We start from the raw sequence: 22,525 nt of genomic DNA on the forward strand, positions 1-22,525 counted from the left end.
TGCTGCAGGAAGGTGGGGATGCTGCGGAACACGGAGTGGCTGCTGCATTTGGCTACAAAGGCACTGCACTGCTAGTAGCTGCCCTAAAGAGCTTGAGGGGTAGGGTTCAACCATGCAAAGGTGACTGACAATGGGAATTTGCAAACCACCAGCTGTGTGCCTACAACACTGCTACTCATGCTCGCAGAACAAAAATAAGATTGAGGCAGAAGCAAAATATGGTTTGCTTTTCTGTGAGATCAATAGAAAGTAATTCCTCTCTTGCCCCACACCACCCTGAGATGCAAAGGGTTTGCATGGTGGCAGCTCTGTTTGTCACCACATCAAGACCAACTCTGATAGGAAAAAGGAAGGTACAGGATGTAGAGATCATCAGAAGAGTAACTGGAAAGGACAAAGCTTTTGCTCCTTGTCACTGGCATCCTTTCCCTTAGGATGTCAGGTGTCCTTTGCCAGTTCTGAGCCATTTCCACCTCTTCTTTTCAGAAATGGTCAGTATGCCCCACTGCCACTGCAAAGCCCCTTTGCACCTTCCCCCCCGCCCAGGCACCCAGCCCACTTTCACCCAGGGACAAGAGAAACGGGAGTACTTACATTATACCAACTCTGGCTTTTCTGTAAGGACAAAATAAAAGAGAAGCATTAGTTAGCACAGAGATCTTAGGATCAAAAAGAAAGACGGACAGAGAAACTAGGCCCAATCTGGTTTGCGTAATTAGCGAAGTGAAAGTGAGATTAAACAGGAGATTTCAATGGATTTCACAGCGTGGTTTAACACAGCTATTTCCAGTTACAGAAACAAAGAACAAATCCAGGAGCAAGAATCTATAATAGGAAACAGTTCAGGCTAATGTGTGCATGTCCACATGCACGCACACACACACACAAACTCGCGCACATGCTGCAATCCCTTTTGCAGAACAGCAGCGCCCACTAGCAACAGAGGAGCTCATTGTAATTGCTGCCACATTTCTGTTGGAGGCTTTATTCTCCAGGCCTGCTGCCTAGGTTGTGAAAATCACATCGATTTGAATGGACCCGCTGCAAACAACAAGCCCTTGAAGAACTCTCGGAATGCAGGGACACCATTTTACTCACAGTGGCCAACACTTCCAGTAGTATTTTAAATTTTAAAAGGGAGACACATATAGAGACAGGAACGCTGCTGAAGGAAAGCAATAGAAAAGCTGAACGGGAAAAAGAAAAAAAAAAGAGACTTATTTTGCAAAATTTGAGCGCACAGTGTTTTGCATCATCTGCACATGTACATTTTTGTCCTTCTTGTGGCATTTCAGATGGTTTCAGGACGGGCCACATGTCACGCTGGAGCATATGAAAAAGCTTGCTTGGCTTGGAAAGCTGCTCACGGCCATCTTCAGCTGGAGGTGCGATTTTTCAGCACAGTGGGAGGAAGAAACCAGCTTCACGCTCCCACTCCAGCGAGGCTGGCTTTCCAATGACAGGACACGGAGCAGAAGCATCCCCACGGTTGGGGCCCATCTACCCCAGAACAACAAAGCGTGGGGCACCGCAGCCTTACACCATTAGCGGTGCTGAGCCATGGGGCACAGCGTCAGCACTGCGGATGTCAGCAGCCCCACAGCTGTGCCCGTCCCCTCCTCTGACCCACGGCCACACGTCTGCATGGCACCGGCCCAGTTCTGCTTAATGGACACAGACAGAAGCAATGTCTTACTGCACTTCGTTCTTCGAAGTCCCTTTGCTTCTGACTTTGGACTGGGAGTATATTTCCATTTTATACCCCATCCAGGCTAGAATACAAAGGCAAACAAACTCAACTCTGACTTCTAAGGGAGTTTGGGAAAGTTTCACTCAGAGAGCTAAGTTCCTACTGCCAGAAAGACAGAAACCAGCTGTGCTGGGATAGCCCACAACAGGAGCAATGACATTCACCATGTTTTACCGTAGGAAAGTAAGCACAGAGTGTTAATGAGATCAGATTGGACCAGAGATTGCTATGAAGACATGCTTTGCCTACACTGCTCTCCTCCTCCCTGCTTGCAGTTTCCTGCGCTCCTTGTACACCATTGCACCCAGACAACCCCCCCAGCACCCGGATCTCACTCCCAGGTGGGAGCCAACCCTTCCCAAGGAGTGCCTGCCACCTCGGGCACTTTGGCCAGTTGGGAAATCATCCTGTTTACTGCACTGGTCTTCGATGAAAAGCCCCACAGTAACATAGCATATGCCACAAAACAAGCCACAACAATTTGATATTAAAAAGAACAACACCCCTAAGGCCTTTCCCCAAACCCAGGGGAAAGGATACAAGCTGAAGAGCTGAATACACTCTACGGTTCATTAATTAACCACAGGAATCTTCTCTTACTTGCTACACTTTCCCATACTTGGCCATACCCTCTGTTCATACACTGTCCAGCTGAAGCCATCCTTCTCTGTGGGGGGACGAGGTAAAAGGCCTTATGCTATTCAAGCTCTATCCAAAAAGCAAGGCAATTGGGTTCTACCCTTGTACACAGCACCTTGTCCTTGGGAGCACAGGATCTAAGATGAAGTGATTTTCCTGCAGATTTGTTTTGCCATCTGTCTGCCTTAACGAGCAAAACGCACAACTCAGGCATTCCTGGGGAAAAAAATAGAATCCACCATCAAACTAACATTGGCAGAGACAAAGCAGAGGCACTGCCATCACGGTGCCTTCTAAAGGCAGTAGGATTTCATTCTCCTCTGTTGCATTAATTGCAGCAACTCTTTTTTTTCCCCTCACAGCTAAATTCCCCCCAGCTGTGGCTCTGCTGCAGCATCTTCCCTCTTCCACACCATTAGATGGATACCCAAGCCTCATCTTTTGCTTCAAGTCTTCCAAATGTGAGGAGGTTCTTTCCTCCTGTCAGCTACATTTTACACCTAGAACAAATTACAGGGTGTCCAAAAAAGAGCGAAACTAAGTAGCTGTGAAAACCTGACTCCTGAAATCTAACTTCTATTGTATTCAACTTTAGAAAGAAAAAAGGTATAATCACTGAGTGTCAGAATGTAGAGGGCTGCAAACTGCAAAAATCAAGAGACAGGACAGCGGGGGGGGGGGGGCGAAAAAGAAAAAGGAAAAACATATTCTTACTTTGAGCAGGTTAAGTCTGTCATACTGGAAAAAGAAACCATAAGCATTAGAACAGAAAAGATAAAATAAAGCAGGAAGGGAGGAAGGGAGGCGCACACAAAAGTGGAAAAGATGTCACTGGTTTGCAGAGGTGATGCTGTGGGAGCTGATAGCAGAGCGCATAGTTACACCATGGTTGTAACCAGGAAGAACTTCGGAGAAGTTGAGAAAGGAGAAAAATGGGGGATTTTCTCTGAGCCTCTAATGACTGCAAGGCTGCCTCCAAATCTTCATAGATTAATGATCCTGTATTTGCTTGGAAGGTTACAGCTTTACAGTGCAGATGGGAAGCGGTGGATCACATGAACGAAGTTCAGCCTGCTAGCTTGAAGCCAACAGAAGTTCCATCTTTTAGCATGACTGGGAGCAGGATCACAATCCCTCCCACACACTGCTGCTCCCAGAGGAACAGAATCACTCTGCCAAGTGAATGACATGCCATGGGCTATAGATACATCACTAAGTCCATTTTATAACCGGGGAAATAGGGACACAGAACCAGGGTGAGGGCACAGAGCTCTGAATACATTCCAGAGCCCTTCCTCCTGGTCTACACACCTCCCAGATCTACACTATTCACCTCTCTTCTGCAGCTCCATAACTCAAATAAATGGATGCAGTTTCTTCCCAAACTCCTCACCTCCGTTCAAAACAAGAAGAACACCTAAAGGGGGGATTGTGCCACCCAGCAGGAGGAGCAAATGGGAAGACACAGCCAAACTCTCCTCAAAATTGACACTAAAAGGACAAGGTGCAACGGTCATATGCTGCAGTAAGGGAAATTCTACTTGGATAAAGCCTGTTCACAGCAAGAGTGGTTAAGCACTGGAGCAGGGACCCGGAGAGGCTGTGGTATCTCCATCCAAAATGCAGAGAAGTCTCTGGGCAACTCAGTGTAACCAAATCAACCCCACTTTGAACAGGAGTTTGGACCAGAGACCTTCAGAGATCACTCTGCACCTAAATGGGTCCACAGCCTTCTGAGTCTGCATCGCTATGAGGTACAGACAGCAGGAAGAACCTTGAAAGATTTGCAACAGAGAGGAAATCACTTTCATCTTTGTGCAAGACCAAAGGAGTTAAAAATAATTTATCTCCCTGTCGGCAGCAAGCAAAAACCTTTCATTCCCTGAGCCCAGAAAGCTGTTTGAGGAGCAGCAGCGTTTGCCTAAGGCTGAGACAGGCTTACAAATCATCTGGTCCATGCCACGGTGGTGGATGGCGTGGCAAACAAGCTCCAGGAAAGGCTTCTTACAGACGCAATCCAGTGCTTAAAAACTCCTGGTGAAGCGCTCCCTCTGATGGCAGCACTGCAGCACGACAATTAGCACAACAGACAAAAGAGGGCAAGGGACTTCAAGCAGAGCTGTCAGCGGTTGTATAAACACAGCATCAAACTCATGGGCTCAAGCTGTTCCATTTCATCAGCGAGACAGGCTGGAAAACCGAACCGTTTTTCTTCTTGCAGAAGAGGGGTGGGGAGAGGAGAAGAGGCTGAGAAAGGAGATTTCACCACGTGTGCCCTTCCTTTGTTTGTTCTGAGGCCTTCCCCATCTTAAACAGGTATCTTCCACCATGTGGGGAGAGACAGGGAGCTCACTGCGCCTGATTCTCCCATACCAAAAAGGGCCGTTTTATGGAGAAGAATCTCCAGAAGGCTGGGATAGGGGGTCAGGGCAGGGGGCTTTGACACAGGCTGGCAGAGCCCAGGACCCCCTTCTCTGCATCTGCCTTCCTTGCACCAGCACTCACCTCGGGTCCATCCTCCTTTTGTTTCTCCAACTGCTATACGGCATTTTTTCTCCCTGCAAGCTTTTCACAGCAGCAATACAAACACGCACCGCACGCATCACTCCCTGCCAAGGCTCTTCCCACCTCTCCACTGCTTGGCCAAGCACCCCCAGCCTGCCCATGTGCCTCTACTCACCAGCAAGCCCTGCAGGGCTCTGCCACTCCACACCTGTGTCGTCCATAGAACTGGTGTCACACCTCACCTGAGACCTTAGGCCCACAAGCCTCCTGCGTAGCACCCAAGCTACAGTCACCATGCAAAAGACAACCTGTCTAAAGAAAGACGTGAAGTTTCCAGCAGCCACCAGCAATCATGCAAGGCAGGGCTGGCTACAAGGGGCATTCTGACCACAGAAAAATCAGTAAAATTGTAAACTTCACTGCTTCCTAGGAGCTTGCCTGGAATTGAATCCAAGGTATCAACTGGGGAAAAGCCAAGACACTGATTTACTGGATTATGAAGCCATCCAAGCCATTCTGATTTTAACTTCACTTGCATACACACATAGAAATGCCAACAGCCTGACACTTTGTCCAATAAGCATCCCAACAGCGTTTCTGATTTTTACTCTCTTCTGAGGGTAGCATAGAGATTTGAGATCACGTCTCAGATGAGCTTATCTCCAATCCAAGCACCCACAGAGGGATTTTCTACTTATTACCGTTCAGAGCGAGCCCATGAATTCTCACGATTCATTTTGGACAAGTCTGTTCTAACAGGTTTAAGCTGGGTTCATTTGAAATCACTGATCTCTAATATTTACATCACACAGAAAAACATGCCAGGTCAGTATACTGAGCTCAATGGCCCCAAATCAACTCCTTATCATAAAACAAAACCACAGTTAGGGAGGTCAGCTCCCATTTCCAAAGGACATAAAGAAGAGAGGAAAGAGGAGGGATTATGGTACAGTTCAGCCTACCAAAGCCAGAGGATCTCTCCCTGTAAAGACAGCAGCTCATTTTAAGGGAGAGGGAAAGCCTGAAATTACTTGGAAGTAATTGAAGGAGCGCGGGGAACAGGCCAGTTTTCACACCATGTGAGCAAATATTAATGAGATCCCAGTGATATAAGTGAAACCAGCTTCTCAGCTACAGGCATCGGGGTGAGCTCTTGCCGACATTCTCACAGCCGCACCAGGAGAATGCCTTACTGGAGTCACTGCTCAGTACCACGGGAAGGGTTTCTGCAGGAGGAGACAATTCTACAGTGGGGCACAGGAGAGAAAAAAGAAGGCTTACTTTGGAGAGGCGCTTGTGTGACTTAATCGGAGAGAAAGCATGCAGGAATGAAAAGAGAGAAATTAAGGAAAGAAGAAAAATTACCTCACGAATCGAGAGAAGGAAAACCCACAAACCCAATAGAAAGCATTGTATCCCCCCACTTCCTTTCCTTGTTAAAAGCACCATGAATTACTATTAAGCTTCAGCAGTCACTGCGTTGTTAAGAATCCCATTCGTGTGGCCTTGAATCACAGCACATCAGGGGCTGGGGCAATGCACCTCATCCCTGGAACACCCCTTGTTGAGGAAGCGATTCCCCTGATGGACTGACCCCCAGCGTGGCAATGAACACAGCATGCATCCTGCCTCCTCCCTCCTGCATGGCTTCCTTCTGGGGACAGACTGCCCACGCACACAGGCCTGACAGTGCCATCACACCCGTGGGCATCTCCTCCACTCTGGGGTGGTGACTGAAGGTCACTGGGCACGCAGGAAGCGAGTCTGACCTCAAGGGCAGCCCCAAAACTGCCTAGCCTCACATGAATCGTCCTGAAAAATCCTATCGTCCCATCCTTTTAACACACATCCTCCTTCCTTAGAGGTGAGAGAACAATCAGCCCAGGGAGTGTGGGCCAGTGGATCCTGTTTCTTCTGCTGACGGTGAATAACAGGAGGAGTGGATGAAGACTTTGTGTGCGTGTGACGCAATCCAGCAATAAACTGGGCAAAGGACCCAACAGCTCGTTTCCTACAAGCCAGTAGTTATACCACACAGTCATCTGTGACACTGTGGAATGGTTCGGGGTGAAATAGTTCACTCTGTAAAATGAGTAAAACGCAAATGCTCCTGGCAGCTACCACACTACTGACGTTAGCGTTATTATCAAAGGTTACACTTGGTTCCCACAGCCCTCGTGTGCTTCACCAAATCCCACTGTTCACAGAAAATCAAGAGTCCCCACACCTGAAACCCTTGTCTTTCCAGCACAGCAAAGGCAAGGCTGGTACTGGCTCCAATACTGTTAAAATACAGAACCCTTCCTGAGGAAAAGTATCATCTGTACAAGACTTCCATGGACTTTGTCAGACACCTGTAATACTGTACCCTTAAGAGACACTGTGCAGAGGACTAGCAAACTGGTTCTGTGCAGTCTAAACTCATCTCAACACATCTTGGCCAGGACTGCAGAGATGTGTGGGCTTTTTACAAGCTGTCTGCACAGAGGAATCTTTATGTGTTCCATGACCCTTCGTGATCTAGTTGATAAAAAGTAATTGCAACAGCTGATTTTCAAGGTCTTGTTCAAGATCACAGAGCGTGCCAAGAAAACAGGGCCCTGATTGCAAAATGATTAGCCTAAAGAAGCCATTTTTGAGCCACAGTCCAAGCCATCAGCAATTCATGGACTGAGCTCATTGAAAGGACGACAGAGGGTAGGTCTGACCTACCCAAGTGGCCTCCAGTTAGAATTTTTAGAATTATGAATGGGGGAAGAAGGGAGAGAGTTAGCCAAAGGTAAATAAAAAAAAATGGCACTGGACACAGCCAGTGTACCACACAACAGAGTCTAGAGCAGCGGGCACGTGTACATCTTGATCACAGTTATTTGCTCGCTCCTTACCTTGGAGTTCTTGGCCCCACTGCGGCCTGACTGAGAGGAACAGCTCCGCTGTACACCCTGCTCCGGCGTGGAAGGGGATTTGTCTGACGAGTGGTCTGAGCCTTTTTCCACCATGGTGTCTCCTTGGGAGTCCTGCGGTGTTGGGGACCGGGAGCGTTTGCGCAGGATGGGGGAGCAGGCAGGCGTGCTGCGGTTTGAGTTACTGGCAGTACTGCGAAAAGAAAGACAGAGCACGGCTGTCAACCTTCAGCTCCGAGGGAAAGCAAATGCGTCACTCTCCCTTGAGGTGAAGCGTTACCCATAGGTTTCTCAGTATCACAGCAGATAAAGCCAGCTGCCCGAAGCCACGTACCCACTGCCACACTCAGGACTGATCTCTCCCAGTAAAATTAGGCAGCAGACAGGTATCACTCACTGCTGGCAGAAGGAACTTCAGCTGTCTGTCAGTGTCTTTTTCCACCCACTCTTCAACTGATCTACCCACAAAGAAGTCAGGGGGAAAATGAACTCATTGTCTCCTGTAGGCTCTGAGACTTGAAAACCATAAGCGGAGCTCAGAAAACCTCAGCTTGCGCTCGAGAATAAGGGAGCTGTCAGCACGTTCAACATACAGCCCACCCCATCCCTCCTTTACTTTTTATTTCGGCAGGAGTGCTCCTTCCTAACAGCGTGCACAAAAAAAAATGGAATCTTATCTTTTAGGAAACGCTCCACTAAAGTTCATCAAAACCCCTGGGGCACCGGGGAGGGGGGAGGGGGGTGTGCCACCACTCACAGACGATGCAGTCACGACTTCCTGTATCAAACCATCCTTTTCCCACACCAGTGAGGGTTAGCACGAAAATGGTTCACCAGAACATAAAAGATTTCACGACTTAAAAGAAGAAAAGGAAAGAGATTCACGGAAATGACGAATCATTGAGGGGAATGGAACCTCTCTTCCCATGCCTTCAGCCAGTGCCCCAACACCTAAAGCAGAAAGCCAGCTACGTATTTACACTGAGCTGAGCAGCAATCCCACCGTAAGACAGGAGAGCTCAGATCCCCCCACTGCTCCTTCTCTTTGATGCCTTTTTTCCTGCCAGACCCCTCCAAACACCGCACACTACATCTATTCTATGCCGCAGCACCTGCAGCAGTTTAGGTCTATAATGAAGTGAAAATACTACAGTCTTTTTGGCTTATTAAGACATACAAAAGTACCAGGTTCCTCTCCAGACTTTCAGCTGACCCAAGTTAAATGGGCATTTCACTCTCTCTGCCCTCCCGCTGCCACCTTTCCTGGCTAAATTCAAGAAGCACCGACTATTATTTTTTTAACAACCCAATGTAGCCACATCTACGTCCATCAGCCACAATCACCAGCTACATGCACAAGGTGATGTGCAAAGGGCACTACATCCTGCAGTTCATTACGAGTGCTTCCAGAGACGGAAATGATTTTGGATTGCCATTCCTACGGTTATTAATAACTCCAGATTCTGAGGCTCCTGTTCATGCTGTGCAATTGCTTATCTGGCATTACAGCAAATTTCCTCAATCTTGCCTCAGCACGCTCGACTCAACGCAAACTGTTTTGAGCGGTCCCCTGAATTACAAGCCAGGAATTTGAATCGAACATTCCTGAGTCACGTATCACTGCGCTGGATTGCTCTGAGCAGACGTTCTCGTCTTCTGCTACAACCCTACAGAACTTGAGCTCCTCGTGCACAACCTCCTTTTCATTTTCAGCTCGTGGGAGCTCACACACAGGTTTCACTTTGAGTTTCAGCTTCAAGCAACTCCATAAAGACCAGGTCAAATTCAGCCAAGGCTCTGCTTGCTACAGTTATGACAGAGCGCCGAATTCAGCCTGCTTCTAAAGTAAAGCATAAAATAACCAGTTCAAAAGCTGGGTGGAGAAGCATCATGCACACGTGAAACTCAGACGAAAGCCGCCAAAATGTAATCAAATGAGAAATGAGACAGACTTTGCCTTCTGTGGGCTGCAATAAATTAATACTCATTTTGATGTACACTCACACAGACATGAAAAACACATTCTCAGCTCTCCCTTGCGTGCTTTAAGGCTGCCTCCAGCACACCTAGCCCAGGCAGCATGTGGCTGTGGAAGCCAGCTCCAGCTGACAGCTCAAGGTCTCGCAGAGCTCCTCAGGTGGGTTTTTCAGCCGTGTCTGAGTAACCCAAGCTGCTGCAGCTCCACAGCAGCAGCACTACCAAGCTTCAAGTCAGCACATAGGTGCTCACCCAGCTCGGCGTGCCCTGCCCATGCCACATGTCCCAGTGCCAGCTCTGCTAAGAGGAACCTCTGAGAGCAGATTGGCCTCAGAATTTGCTTTCCACCCACTGAGCATCTTCTGCATGCTTTAAAAAACTAAATCAGCTCACTGCACTGCTGCACAGACCTGCAGCCCCCTACCCCGAGCCCCTCAAAACTCTCTCTGCTGCTGCTGCTGCTGCAGCCCCAAGTTTGAACCTGGCCCAAAGCACAGCCATGACGAACGCTTGCTGCAGTTGCCATAGTGACCGAGGCCTGCAATTGAACCAGGAATCAGGCGCCTGAAATGCCAAAACGGCTTGACCCACTTTGACCAAAAAAAATAATAATAATAGTAATAAATAACGCTTTACAGAACTAATTGAGCAGAGAGCATTCAGGGCCTCGCACACCCCTGCAGGGCAGCCTTCAGCGGATGCGACAGGCCGAGTGAGGGACGGAACACAAACAAGCCCACCTAGGAAGCAGCCCCTTGTTGTTCCTGGGTGCAACCCCCTGCCAAGCACAGCCCCCCGTGGGCTGCACGTACCTGCTGAAGGGCCTCTCCCCCCCGGCTCATGCAGCAGCACGGCACAGCCATGTTGTGGGCACAGCGCTGGGCGTTGCGAGCTGCCAGGCCCCAGTGCACTGGGCTCCTCGCAGGTAACGATCAGCTGGGATTAAGAGGACGCGGAGCAAATCCATTTCAATCTTGCAGCTGCAGAATGTGAATTAGAACTCAGGCGGTCATAATCGCTGCGTTAGAAGGGTACCGAAGGATTTGGAAGGAGGGCGGCTCGTGGGAACAAGGGGCAGCTTCACTCGCACGGTGCTCCCAGTTTCTCTGCCACCACCGGCTTCCCAGAAGGCAGACGCAGATCAGTGACACCATTTCCTGTGGCATATTTCTAACTCCCTCAGACTTCCTGAAGAAAGTCCTGATCCGGAAAGCTAATCGCAGCCTCCACCACTGTCACGGCTCCCAGAGGAACTTGCTTTGCCAGAACAGAGGTGCAGAAGCTGCACGTCCCCCCCCACAGCCCACAGCAGCCACCTGTCACGCATGCAACAGGGGCCCCACATGGGCAGCACTGCAAACATCGGCCTTCATTCTGCACACTGCTGAGCGCTGCGTCCGCGAGGCAGCAAAGAACTTAAGCACGCATTTAGCTCTGTGTAGAGGCCCACCGAAATCTAGGCTGCAAACAAAGTCAAGCCTGTGCTTACATGCTTTCAAGGTCGAAGGATATCCTCACACAAAACAGAAGTGTGCTGGTAAGGCCTCGAAAAGGGCAGGAAATAACACAAGGTCAAGAAGGCACCTCAAGCCTGGCTGGCTGACAAAAAGAGTTAATTCTCCTCAGCAGCAGCTAGCAAGGGGGTTAATTAGACGCCCACAAAAATGCTTTTCTGCGATACAGTCTGACATCAGTGGAAAAAGATGAGGTTCAGAAGCTCATTATGCAGCCCACCAAGCAATAAGCAGATGGCAGCAACTTTTGGTCATCACCAACCTACATGCACTTCGGATTGATCATCTGAGAACGAAACCCTCCATGCACCCCTTGGTTTGCCGTTGTTCTAAAGGCACTAACAGAATGCTACGCTTACACAGCATCTCCCAGCAAAAAAAAGATACAAAGAAAGCATTAAAGCATTAGCAGAGACAACCATAGAGCTATGCAGACACTGAGCAGTGTTGCATGACAATTGCTTTAAAAACAATGCTAAGGGTATACTTTCTGCATGCTTTTTAAGCAGTTAGTTTTTAACAGAGAGGTTCATCCACGTCAAAGAATTACTGTGATTATTTTGAAGGTTCACAGAACGGTTTCCTCCTCCTATGAAATTCAATAGCATGTTTACATATTTATGAGATAAAATTAATGCAATTACTGTGCTTCAGGGGATGAGCAAATCACTGCGAGCGTTAGGAAGGAATTTGCCTTCAGCACACATGCAGCACCACAAGGTTGGTCAAATGTATTATTAACATTGCCTTTGTCTTTCTCTGAATCTGATACTGGTTACCACTAGAGACAGACTAGCAATTCCAATGGACATACGGTCTCATATCGTATGGAAACTCCCACTGTACTGTGCTTGAAACAATTTCCCAAGAAAAAGAACGTGTTTTCTAAATAGAACAAAAGAGATCTTAACAATAATGTCCGATATTACAGCAGGCATATGCTAGAGAGGACCATTCATCTGCAGAGAACCAAAAAAGCCTTATAAATCATATTCTAAACCATTAAATCACCCACAAATTAATAGTTACGACTGCTCTAAAGGGAGGCAAACCACCTGGAACAAAGTAGGATGAATAATAAGATGAATTTTGGGAAGCAATGCAAAATAATGGAAAGTAAAACTTCCATATCCCTGTGAAGCTGACAGCGTGCCTGCTTCAGACCCAGCCCTGCCACGGCCCCAGGTCACTCAGCTGCAGATGTACCTCCAGAAGGGGAAAAGATAAGGGCTTTGTTTCCTTTCCTTCCCATTGCAATGGCAATAGCTCCTGTAATTAACAAAGGTGTTATAGGAACTGCAATATCTGATATTACTTTCAGTGCCTTGCATATCTTTTCAACAGAGAGTTAGAAAAATGCAATAAAATACTCGATAGTTAATGATCAATACCCAGACTGGTTTTTGGGTGATTCCTGCATTACCTCAAGGAGAGCACAAACCTTCTTCCTTCCTGCCCGCCTCCTGCCATAACCTCAGCAAAGCTGAGAGAGGCCTTTATCCCCTGCACGGGTAGCATCCTACTGAATGCAATCCAGTCTCGCAGCAAGGGTTTTATAAATCACAAATTACTCATCTGGCAAAGCCTCGCACCATGCCTCACCAGTGACAAGGTGTGGGTGAACAGGGAGACCGTGTATCTCAGGACTGGAAGACAAAGCTGGAGTTTTACATCCTCCCACTCACTCCTGCTGGTCATCACCATCAGATTTCAGGGATTAATGGAAGATGCTGTGATCTTCAACCCTGAAACCAAATTGGTTTATTTCCCTCATCCTCCAGCGTTCCATCATTTTACTGGTCTAAAAACAACAATGCAACAAGCTCCCACCCCCTCACCCCAATATCCTCCACAAGACCTCTCTCCTTTGCTCTAACCATGCAGCAGCACTCTCCAGATGAAAGTTAAAAAAAAAAGACAAGGCCAAGGGCAGAAAACCATCAGTCACATACAGCCCTTTGTCCCCAGGACCCGATTCAGGCTTGTCCCCACATGGCATATACTCTTGCTTTATCCAGCTTTCTGGTTTTCAGTGGCATGGGCCACTGGGCATCAAGAATTATTGCACTTTAGCTTAAAATTTCCTTCTATTCTGCTGAGCCCAACTCAGGAGCTCCATGGTAAATCTACCAGCTTCCAAAGGGGTTGTCCTGAAGATGCATGTGACTTACACAGCAAAGATACTCGTATATATTCTCTTTACTGAATCACCAGTTTCCACGATGGACAGGATGATGCTAGTCACCAGTAATCTAAGGAAAACAGTATTTTTAGAGAATAGGGATGCATCACACTCTCACTGCCCACAGATATGCACAGTGCAATGAGCCCTTGTTTCCTACTGCCAAAAAAAAATAACAAAATAGCCACCTGTATGGTGCTGGGAGGATGGAGCAGCACTGAACAAATTCTGTCTCTCCCCACCTCTGCAAATACATCAACGCTGAGAGGAATGCAAAGCAGAACTGAGAGAACAGCGTGCATGCTCCGAGACCTTTTAAGAGCAAGGGAGCACATGGGCAAACAAAAACACCATCTTCCTGCAGCTGCTGCCTCCAGTGAGCTGCTCTGGGGCCAGACAGCGGGCTCAGCCCCTCCGGCCTCCCACTGCCCAGCGAGCGAGAGCTGTCCCTTGGTGGTGGGGGTGGGCAGTGGGGGTGGGCAGCCGACATGACGGGAAAAGCAGGAGGGGTGCGGGGAGAGAAAGCTGCAAACAACAATCAGATTTGATCCTCGTTGTTTCAAACAATCGAAAAGGCTGCTCTGGCAATTCCACTGCAGGAGAGGTAGGGCGCACGCATGGGGGAGAACAAGGGAAAAAGGAATCGGGCTGGGGAAGGGAAGGGAAAAGAAACGAAGCATCTCTGCAACATGATGTCACGCTGTCTGCTTTCAAGTCCCCCGAACAGAAAGAAGCAGCAGCAACAGCAAGCAACCAACATGGACTCCAGATTTAATCTGCCTGGAAAGCGTACGGCTCGGACGGTAGATTTGCTCAGCAAACCTGTGCCCAGCATGGCACCATCCTTCACGCACATATATGCACGCGTACACGCGCAGGCACACGTTCGGAGCCGGCAGACGGCACGCACAGGCAGAGAGAGAGGAAGAGAGACATCGGCGACGGAACAGGAGAGGAACACTAACCTGGTAGCCATTAGGGACCGGAGCGCGGCGCGGAGCAGCTAGGAATTCATTCATTCATGCGCTGGCGTGTGGCGGGGGCAGAGCGCTGGGTGTGGGGGGGGAGCAGCACACCTCCAGCACCATCGCCAAGCCCGTGCCGAGGGGATGAAGGATTGGGGCGGGGGTCCCCTCACGGACACCCCCAGCCCTCTCTCCCAGCTGCCCCACGCGCTGCCCGGGCGCCTGCCATGGCTCGGCCTCCCGTTCCCCCCGCCCCGCTCTTTGTGCTGCTGGTGATGCCGGGTGCCGCTCCCCCTCACCGCCGGCTCTTTCACACCCGCCGCTGCACGCGCACACACGCGCACAAGCGTGCGCATGCACGCAGCCTGTGGGCTGCCGCTTTACATAACGCGAGCCCCTTAATGCCTGGGTATCCATCCCTTTCCCACCAGAAGGGGGAGGGGGAGCTCCCGTGATTTTTCCCAGTGCCCCCCCCCCCGATCATCATCTTGGCATTTTTGGGTGCTGTTCCACAAGTTTGGCAAAGCCTACAAGCAAAGCTCCTCCAGGTTAAAAAACAATCCATTCGTTCTCCCCGTGCACACACCCGTCCATTCCTACATGCGGGAGAAAGTTTCAAAACCTGCAAGCATGTCGATACAAGAACAGTCAGGAAAATTAAACCCTAATTAACGGGCAAAGTGGATTATCTAAACAGAATGAAACACCGCGAGGACACATTCCGAATTAAGGTGACCTCAACTCAATTTAGCTCGCTCCGTCCACAAAGCTAATGAGGTTTAATTTTTCATGCCTACCCATGTATAAACAGGCCTGGGGATTTTTAGAAGTTATATCATGGGAAGCTGGCGAATTTGTAGCGTTAGTCAGTGAGGTTTCTGGAGGACATGCACGCCTGCTCCTGGACACCTTTAGGCCAAAGATCCTCTACCAGTTTGGCCACAGTGGTTTTAAAAATGTGTACTCTGTAACAATCCTCACTGGTCTCTTCAGTCTGTATTCTCATCACCTACCAGGGACGTCTCCTGTAAGAGCTCCCTGTGGTGTCAACCGAGCCAGGAAGGCAACTCTGGAGCACGATTCAGAGTACCTAAGCCAGGTGTCTGCAGCCAAATTTAGATGCTGCAAATGACCCCTTGGAGACTTACTGCTTCCGCTGTACCTTAATTGATGTAAACGTGCATTGCTCTGCCCTCAGCTTCCTTGTGTTGTATTTTTACCCACGCCAGGCATTCAAACGGGGCTGACGATTTTCTCTTCGGAATCAGTCACTGCTTTCAACACTAACGTCCCATAAGACCATCTCTCCAAAAGGCTGATCATCCAGCACCTCACTGTAATCAAAAGCAGTGGGAGCAGGAGGTGCTTTGCTCCTATGAATCAATGATCTGCACCAGCAGACGTGCCCCCATGCAATTCAAATGCTGTGCATGATTTTAAATTGAAAACCACTCTCATCATACACCTACCTGCATCAGGACAGGAGAACAATAACAGCATTTTTTAACATTACTGAGAGAATGCACATACATGCACCTCCCTTCCCTGTGTATAAGCCATTGTTCTAACAAATGCATTGTGTATCATTAAGAGAACCATCAGCCTGATGCTAATTTTGTGACATCCTTCTTGGGAACAAGATTCCTTCTACACCCTCTCCCATTACAACGCTTCTGATCACCAGCACCAAAACACATCAACCTCCCAAACGTAACATTGGCTCACAAAACCTAATTTCATGAAAGCAAACCTGATTTTATTCCCCTAATTCCATCAGTACACATTCATTCAGCTTGTGTTCTCATGGGTTTATCTGTACTTACAATAAAGAATTCTGTTAAAATGGGACGGTGATGTTTCTCAAATAATTACATGTTTACAAGTATGTGAGACTTACAAAGAGCACCAAAAATAATCCATAACATCATCACAATAGACAAGTGTCACTTCACCCACCCATTAGTGTCTGAATTCAGGCTCCAGCTCTGCAAGTCTGCCCTAGCTGAAGCGAGACAAACTCAGCCCAGATGAGAGAGATGCATTTTACAAGTCAACAACACTAAGAACTGCACTTAATTCAAGGCTAGATTATCCACCTTTGGAAAACAATACTAAGGAAGGTTCCGTGCTTTTCTAAATTCCGTTCCGTACCTCAAACAAAAATCAGTTTGGGCAAGTCTTATGCTTTGCACGTCACAGCGCTTCAAAGGAGGCAGCTGAATGACCCCATTTTGTCTCCAGTCTGTAAACCTTTTTTGTTTGTTTCTGTATGACATTCAAAGTCATGCATGGAGAACACGTCAAGGCTCAAAGCAGGTCATAAAGTGGCAAGATCGGTCCAACACCCGAGGTTAAGACCTTCCCACTCTTCACGTAGACACGAGGTAAGATGCATCCAAAGGAAGTTTTGCTTCCAAAAGTTGTAAAAATGCAAGGCTTACTTGAATAAAAGCTTCTTAGGCTTTGCTGGGGTGACGTGCAAAAGGCAAAGTGATGGGTAATTCAAAAAAATCACACGATACCTCAAGTGCTTTAAGAACTTAACTAGATTCTTCAAAATCCAACCAAGAACTCACAAAGGGAGAAACAATCTCGGTACGTTTCTGGTTCTCTGGAGCACCATCCATGTCACTACGAAGACAGCTTGTTGTGTGTGCTTTGGTAATGGTGCCCTGGGAAGAGGATCTTTATGGCCTTTACAGAAGCTCTTCAAGTTTTCTTAAGCTACCGGTTCCCATGTGGTTCAAGAGTTGCAGAACTCATTTCACACTGACCAGTTCTGCCTGCACATAACACTCCCACCTCTTGCCATGGTGCTAGAAAAGCAAGACAAGCGCTAGCATGTGATTTCCTGTGAGGTCAGCTTGAGCAGGCCCTGACTGCTGAGCTTCTCACGGCACGGCCTCACACCACTGCCCCAACACCGCAGGACCAGCAAGGCCCACAGTGGGGTGGAAGCTCCCACAACAGCAGCACTCCTGCAAAGAGCTGAGCTCCAGTTCCAAGCACACACACCCTGCAGCAGACAGCACTGCCCAGCCGTAATTCAAGCACGCTAATGCATATTGAATCTCAGGTGAGGGGAAATGATGCACTGGCCATGTAATTAAAGCCCAGGGCTGACAATGGATACACAGGAGACAGTCTGAACACACAAGGCCGAGAGAGGAAGTAGTGGATTTGAGGTGAACTCTGCATCCAACGGGAGCAATTGTGCTTTCCGTGCAAGCCACACCAGTGACAGAGGAACGAAACAGCAATCTTTTCAAGTCTGTCTGCAACGTGTGTCAATGAGCATCTGGATGTGAAAACAGGTAAGATTTCTCATTGCTCCTTCCCCAACAATTCCTTGCTTTTCAATTTTGAAAACTGAAAGCCATTGAGTGGGTTTTACCCAACAGGTCTAATCCTCAGCCGAGTTCAGAACAGAACCAAGGACAGTTACGCTTCCATAGTACTTTTGATGTCAGCTTCAGCAAGGAGCACCAGAAATCTCAGAAAGCCTGTCCTCAGGGGATCCTCAGTGTAGCACTACAACCTCAGGATCTGCAAGTAAGATTAGTGTTAATGGGTAACTGACTTATTTGGATGGTAATTAATGTTTTGCTCATGCCACTGTTGCAGCACAGAAGCTGAGTTTCTCCATCACACCCTCTACTCTGTGACTGGGACGTGTAGTCATGTGGGCTGCCTCCTGCCCACAGAACATCAAGGCACCCTCCAGCACGCAAAGCGGGTGCTGCACTTCAAACCCCAGTATTCTCACCCTACTAAGCAATAAAGAGAATTTCCAGAACTCTTCCTTCTCCCTTTGCAAAGAATGGGCTCCCAGATGGGTGCCAGAACAAGCCAAAACCTTGTTGGAGTACTCTGAACCGACAACAGCATTTTCATGGATGTGACGGCTGCTAAGAGCACATGGGCTCCTCCAGCATGGGGGAGGAAGGAGGCATCCATGTGCTCAAAGGCATAGGAAGGCTGAGGGGGGAGGAGGAGAACAAGGAGAGAGAGAACAAAGTGTCAACATCTTAACTGGGACACACAAAGAGCCAGTTCTTACTAAGAACTTAATCCAGGATTAACAAGAGGTCAGCTACCTCTGCAAGGAGACTGCACTAAAAGGAGCTAATTAGCTCTCCTTAATTGCACAAAAGGAACCACACAGAATTCAAGGCATTCGCAGCAGCAGATCCCACCTCACCCAGGAAACACTGTCCTACCTGTTGTGGTTGCACCATGCTCCAAACTGCAGCACGTGGAGAGCTCGGAGCAGGAAAGGTGACACGATGTCGTGACAGATGTCATGAGAGTGGGTGGGGAGTGAGGTGCAGCACCAAGAAGTGAGGCATCCAAGGGAGGGCTGGAGCCTCCTTCCAAAAGGACAAGTGATTTTAGTGTGGACAAGATCTTTATAGGCAGTTTTATCATCAGCCACTGCTATCACATGTGGAATTGCCCAAGATCTCTGCAGTAATGCTTTCATAAACAGCATTATCCATGAGGATATTTAATGCACTTGTAGCCCTCTTTAAGTCAGTATGGTATCTGAAAATGAGGAGGAAGGACAGCAAAAGGAAAACCAGCCCATGTCACTCTGTAGGCCCAACACTGCTCTGTGCATTGGAACCAAAAGAATCACATCCCTACATGGCACGGCATCCTGGTAAGGACAAATGGCCAGAACAAAGCTAATACTCAACTGATCACGCAGAGGCAACAGCTCCAGCCTAGAACCCACTGGTTTGGGATGGAAAAGGTGGAAAAGGCTGCCTGAGCTGACCTCCCACAGCCTGTCCTGAATTTCTAATGATACTTCCCAAAAATTATTATTTGCAAACTGTGTATTTGCAAGAGTTCACCAATTCCTGATGTGACAGAGCTAGGTATTTATATTCTACATTATGCAGCTATTACATTGCACCAACTCCTCCTATGCTGAATTCTGAACTTCTGATGGTTTGCATGTTACCAAAGGCAGAACTGTAGCTTCACAAATACTTTGATGAAAACTTCCATCGAAACGTTCACGTACATGCTGATCACCTGCAGAACGGACTGAAGAACTTCAATGAAGGCATAACCATTCGAAACCCTTAAAATGCTGAACTTTTTCAAACCAAAAGCAAGTATAAAAGCAACACATTTCTTAAAAAAAATCATTTCTTTAAGCCTCGCCTGCATTCCTCTATGCTTAAGTCCCTTGCCAACTTTCACTTGATACTAAATCCACCTCTTTTTTTGCCTATGAAACCTTCACGTGTTCTGCCCCAGTGCACTGATGATAAGCTGTTGCATATTTTACTCCAGAAGCACTTGTGCCGCACTGGCAGATAACGCGTACAGCAGTCGGTGTACTTGAAAATGAAGATTAACCAGCACATCAATAACACCAGCACAAGTCTCGGAGCTCAAGCACTGAAAGTAACACCGGCATTGCTCTGTTTCCTAGCACCGTGCTGAGGGCTGGGCAGCTTGCAGACAGACAGAGCCCTCGCCTCGAGGAGCTGACAGTGCCAACCTCCAACCCTGCAGTGAAAGGCATGGGGACAGGAGGCTGTGCTCTGTCCAAACCTCACTGTGCTCAAGGTCTTCAACTGCAAGGTCTGAGGGCATCCCAGGTGCAAGAAGCGTGCCCAGTTTAAGAGAGGATGAAGGGAAAAGCAAAACAACGGGTTAACCAGAGTGATAATGTCATACACGCAGATAAATAGCAGTAGAAATAGAAGATCACTCATTAATTACAGGCTCCTGCAGAATCATTACAAAACCACCTCTGTTATCTGTGCATTTCTTTTCTTACCCCTTCAGGACAGAGGTAAATATCACACCACTGTGCTTTCAGTTCCACTTAGACCAACACAGGACAAGCAGCAGCAAAACATCACCTCAAACCCAAAGCACACCAATCCCATCCTTTGGACAGCGCTCAACAGGAGAAAGCCACAACCCACCCTTGCTTCAAACAGCGGGGAGGCAATCCTTATGTACGCTGCCCTTGGGCAAGCCGAGCACAAAGGGAGAACTCCCTGACATCTGGGTAAAGCTTCAATAGCTGCCATTGGAGAGAGCAGAATGCACATCAGCTGCTCGGTGCCAGCGGCCGGGCTACAACCAGCCTCCTGGTACAGCCATGCCCCGCTCCTGCAGTCCCCTCCGCTCCCTGCTCTGCACCGCACTGCACAGGAACAGCCCAGACCCATAAGAACATTTATTTAAAAGGAACAGGACACTACAAGGGTGCCATCTCCTTCTTTAGCACTGCCTGGTGCAACGTTCACTTCGACATCGTGCCATACAGCTGCAGTTACAGCAGCTGCTCCATTTCCCGGGACTGCTCGAGCCTCTTTATTCCAACCAAAATCAGCCTTTTAAAGCCTTCCCCAATCACTGCTTTCAGACCCTCCTGAACCACCAGCCATCCCCTCTCCTGACACCCATTCAGACACAATGGATCCATCCCCACTCTCACTAATTGACTTTCTTAACCTTGCATGACCCTTTCCTTCCAGGATGGGCTCGGATTCCTATAATCTGCTGGCCTCACCCAGAAACCCACTGAACAGCTACTCAGTGCAGCCCTTACTCCTGCACAGCCTGGACACGCTGCTCTGTAAGTGCCTCACCCAGCTTCTCCCCTACACCCCACACCCTTCCATCCCAGCTTCCATTCTCCTGGCAACCCCCTGTGCCCCCATCCCAGCCCCGCACTGTGTCAGGACATCTTTCCCAAGGAACTGCTGGACCTCTGCGCGCACTCAAACACAAGGAAACCTGCATCCACAGGGAGAGTCCTGCTGCCTGCCGGGGAGGTGAGCAATGAAGAGCTAACCGCTTGCATCGCCTGTTACCGCATCGCCTTTCCCGAGGCACGGCAGCGCGTCTTCCCTGCTCCTCCGCTCTCCGATTCTGAAACCATTTAAACTGCAGACAGCAGCAGATCTGCTGAGGGAGAGATCATCAAAGCACGCGAGCTTCTCCCTGCTCCGATGCATTTTGCGTTCTCAAAAGTAGTTGACAAAAAGATGCCCCGCTCCGATAGCAGCCTGGCATAGCTGAAACAAAGCCTTCTTTGCAACGTGCCACCAGCTCTGGCATCTGAACTGGCTGCTGCCCACTGGAAAGAAACGCACCCACTGTCTCTTTAAGAATGCCCGTATCCCACATCAGCAGGGCTTCCTTAACCCTGCCTGCTCCTTGCTCCCTTCGCTGACTGCAGCTGCAAATGTCACAGCTTCCTCGCTGTTGTCCCCTCCTGCTCTGACCCGCCTGTTTCTGCACATCCCTGGCATCCCACTCCACGCATTAGCTGTGCTTTAGTGAACATCCCAGTGCTCTGAAATGCAGGGAGGACTCCTGTGACGACAAAGGAGCAGTCAGCACTGACCTAAGCATCCTAAACACATCCAGATTCACTCCCCTCGCTCCCACAAGCCGCTCTTGTCTGAGCACACCATCACTCCCACAGGCAGCTCCAGTACACCTTGCAGACCCTGGGGGCTGGGCAGCCCCTCACCCCACCGGGCACAGCCCAGGCTATCTGCTTCCCTGAGACATCAGCAGGCAGCGCAGCCAGCTGCAGGAGAAACACTTGCCTTCAACACATGGGCGTTTCCAAATATAAACTCTTGGAAAGGCCAGAAAGGTTATAAAATGCAGAAGGTAACAACGTGACTCTTATTAAAAGCATATATAAACACACACATAAAGACACGTATATAAATACATATAAAAGCCTGTCTCACAAGAAAAATAAACAAAGACTGTGATTGCTTCTCTTCTAGACAAAGCACGAAGATAGCTATCCTCCCCAGCCTTTATTTTGCTCCTACTCCATGCAGGCATTACAGAGGCAACAGCAAGGCATGTACATCAAGCCAAGGAACTGAGAAAGCAGAAAGAAGCAGTGCAGGTCGACATTCTTGCACAGGAATAAGCTCAAAGGAAAGCAACAAAAGCTTCACATTATTCACGAGGCTCATTTATGAAAAGACACTTGAAGGTTAAACAAAGCAACGTAGTCAACAAATATTTGAAGAATGTAAATGCCACGGAGAAAGAGAAGCCGTATTAAAAGATTTTATAACAACGAG

General features: G+C 48.5%; 1 protein-coding gene across 9 annotated transcripts in view; it reads right to left on the reverse strand.

Annotated features, from left to right (window-relative positions):
* The window catches only part of GRAMD1B (GRAM domain containing 1B), a 111,990-nt gene that overhangs the window by 23,553 nt on the left and 65,912 nt on the right, over nucleotides 1–22,525 (reverse strand). For 6 of the 9 annotated variants that reach the window (XM_021376226.1, XM_021376222.1, XM_021376225.1 and 3 more), the window contains 2 exons: nucleotides 7,780–7,990; nucleotides 595–615 (listed from right to left, as the gene is read on the reverse strand). In XM_021376226.1, coding sequence (XP_021231901.1) covers nucleotides 595–615; nucleotides 7,780–7,990 — 232 coding nt within the window. Of the gene's footprint in view, nucleotides 1–594; nucleotides 616–7,779; nucleotides 7,991–10,586; nucleotides 11,235–14,435; nucleotides 14,763–22,525 lie in introns of those variants that run through there. The other 3 variants (XM_021376228.1, XM_021376232.1, XM_021376224.1) reach the window with 3 other exon arrangements.

Source organism: Numida meleagris, chromosome 23 (genome assembly GCF_002078875.1).
Source record: "Numida meleagris isolate 19003 breed g44 Domestic line chromosome 23, NumMel1.0, whole genome shotgun sequence".
Taxonomy (NCBI): Eukaryota; Metazoa; Chordata; class Aves; order Galliformes; family Numididae; genus Numida; species Numida meleagris.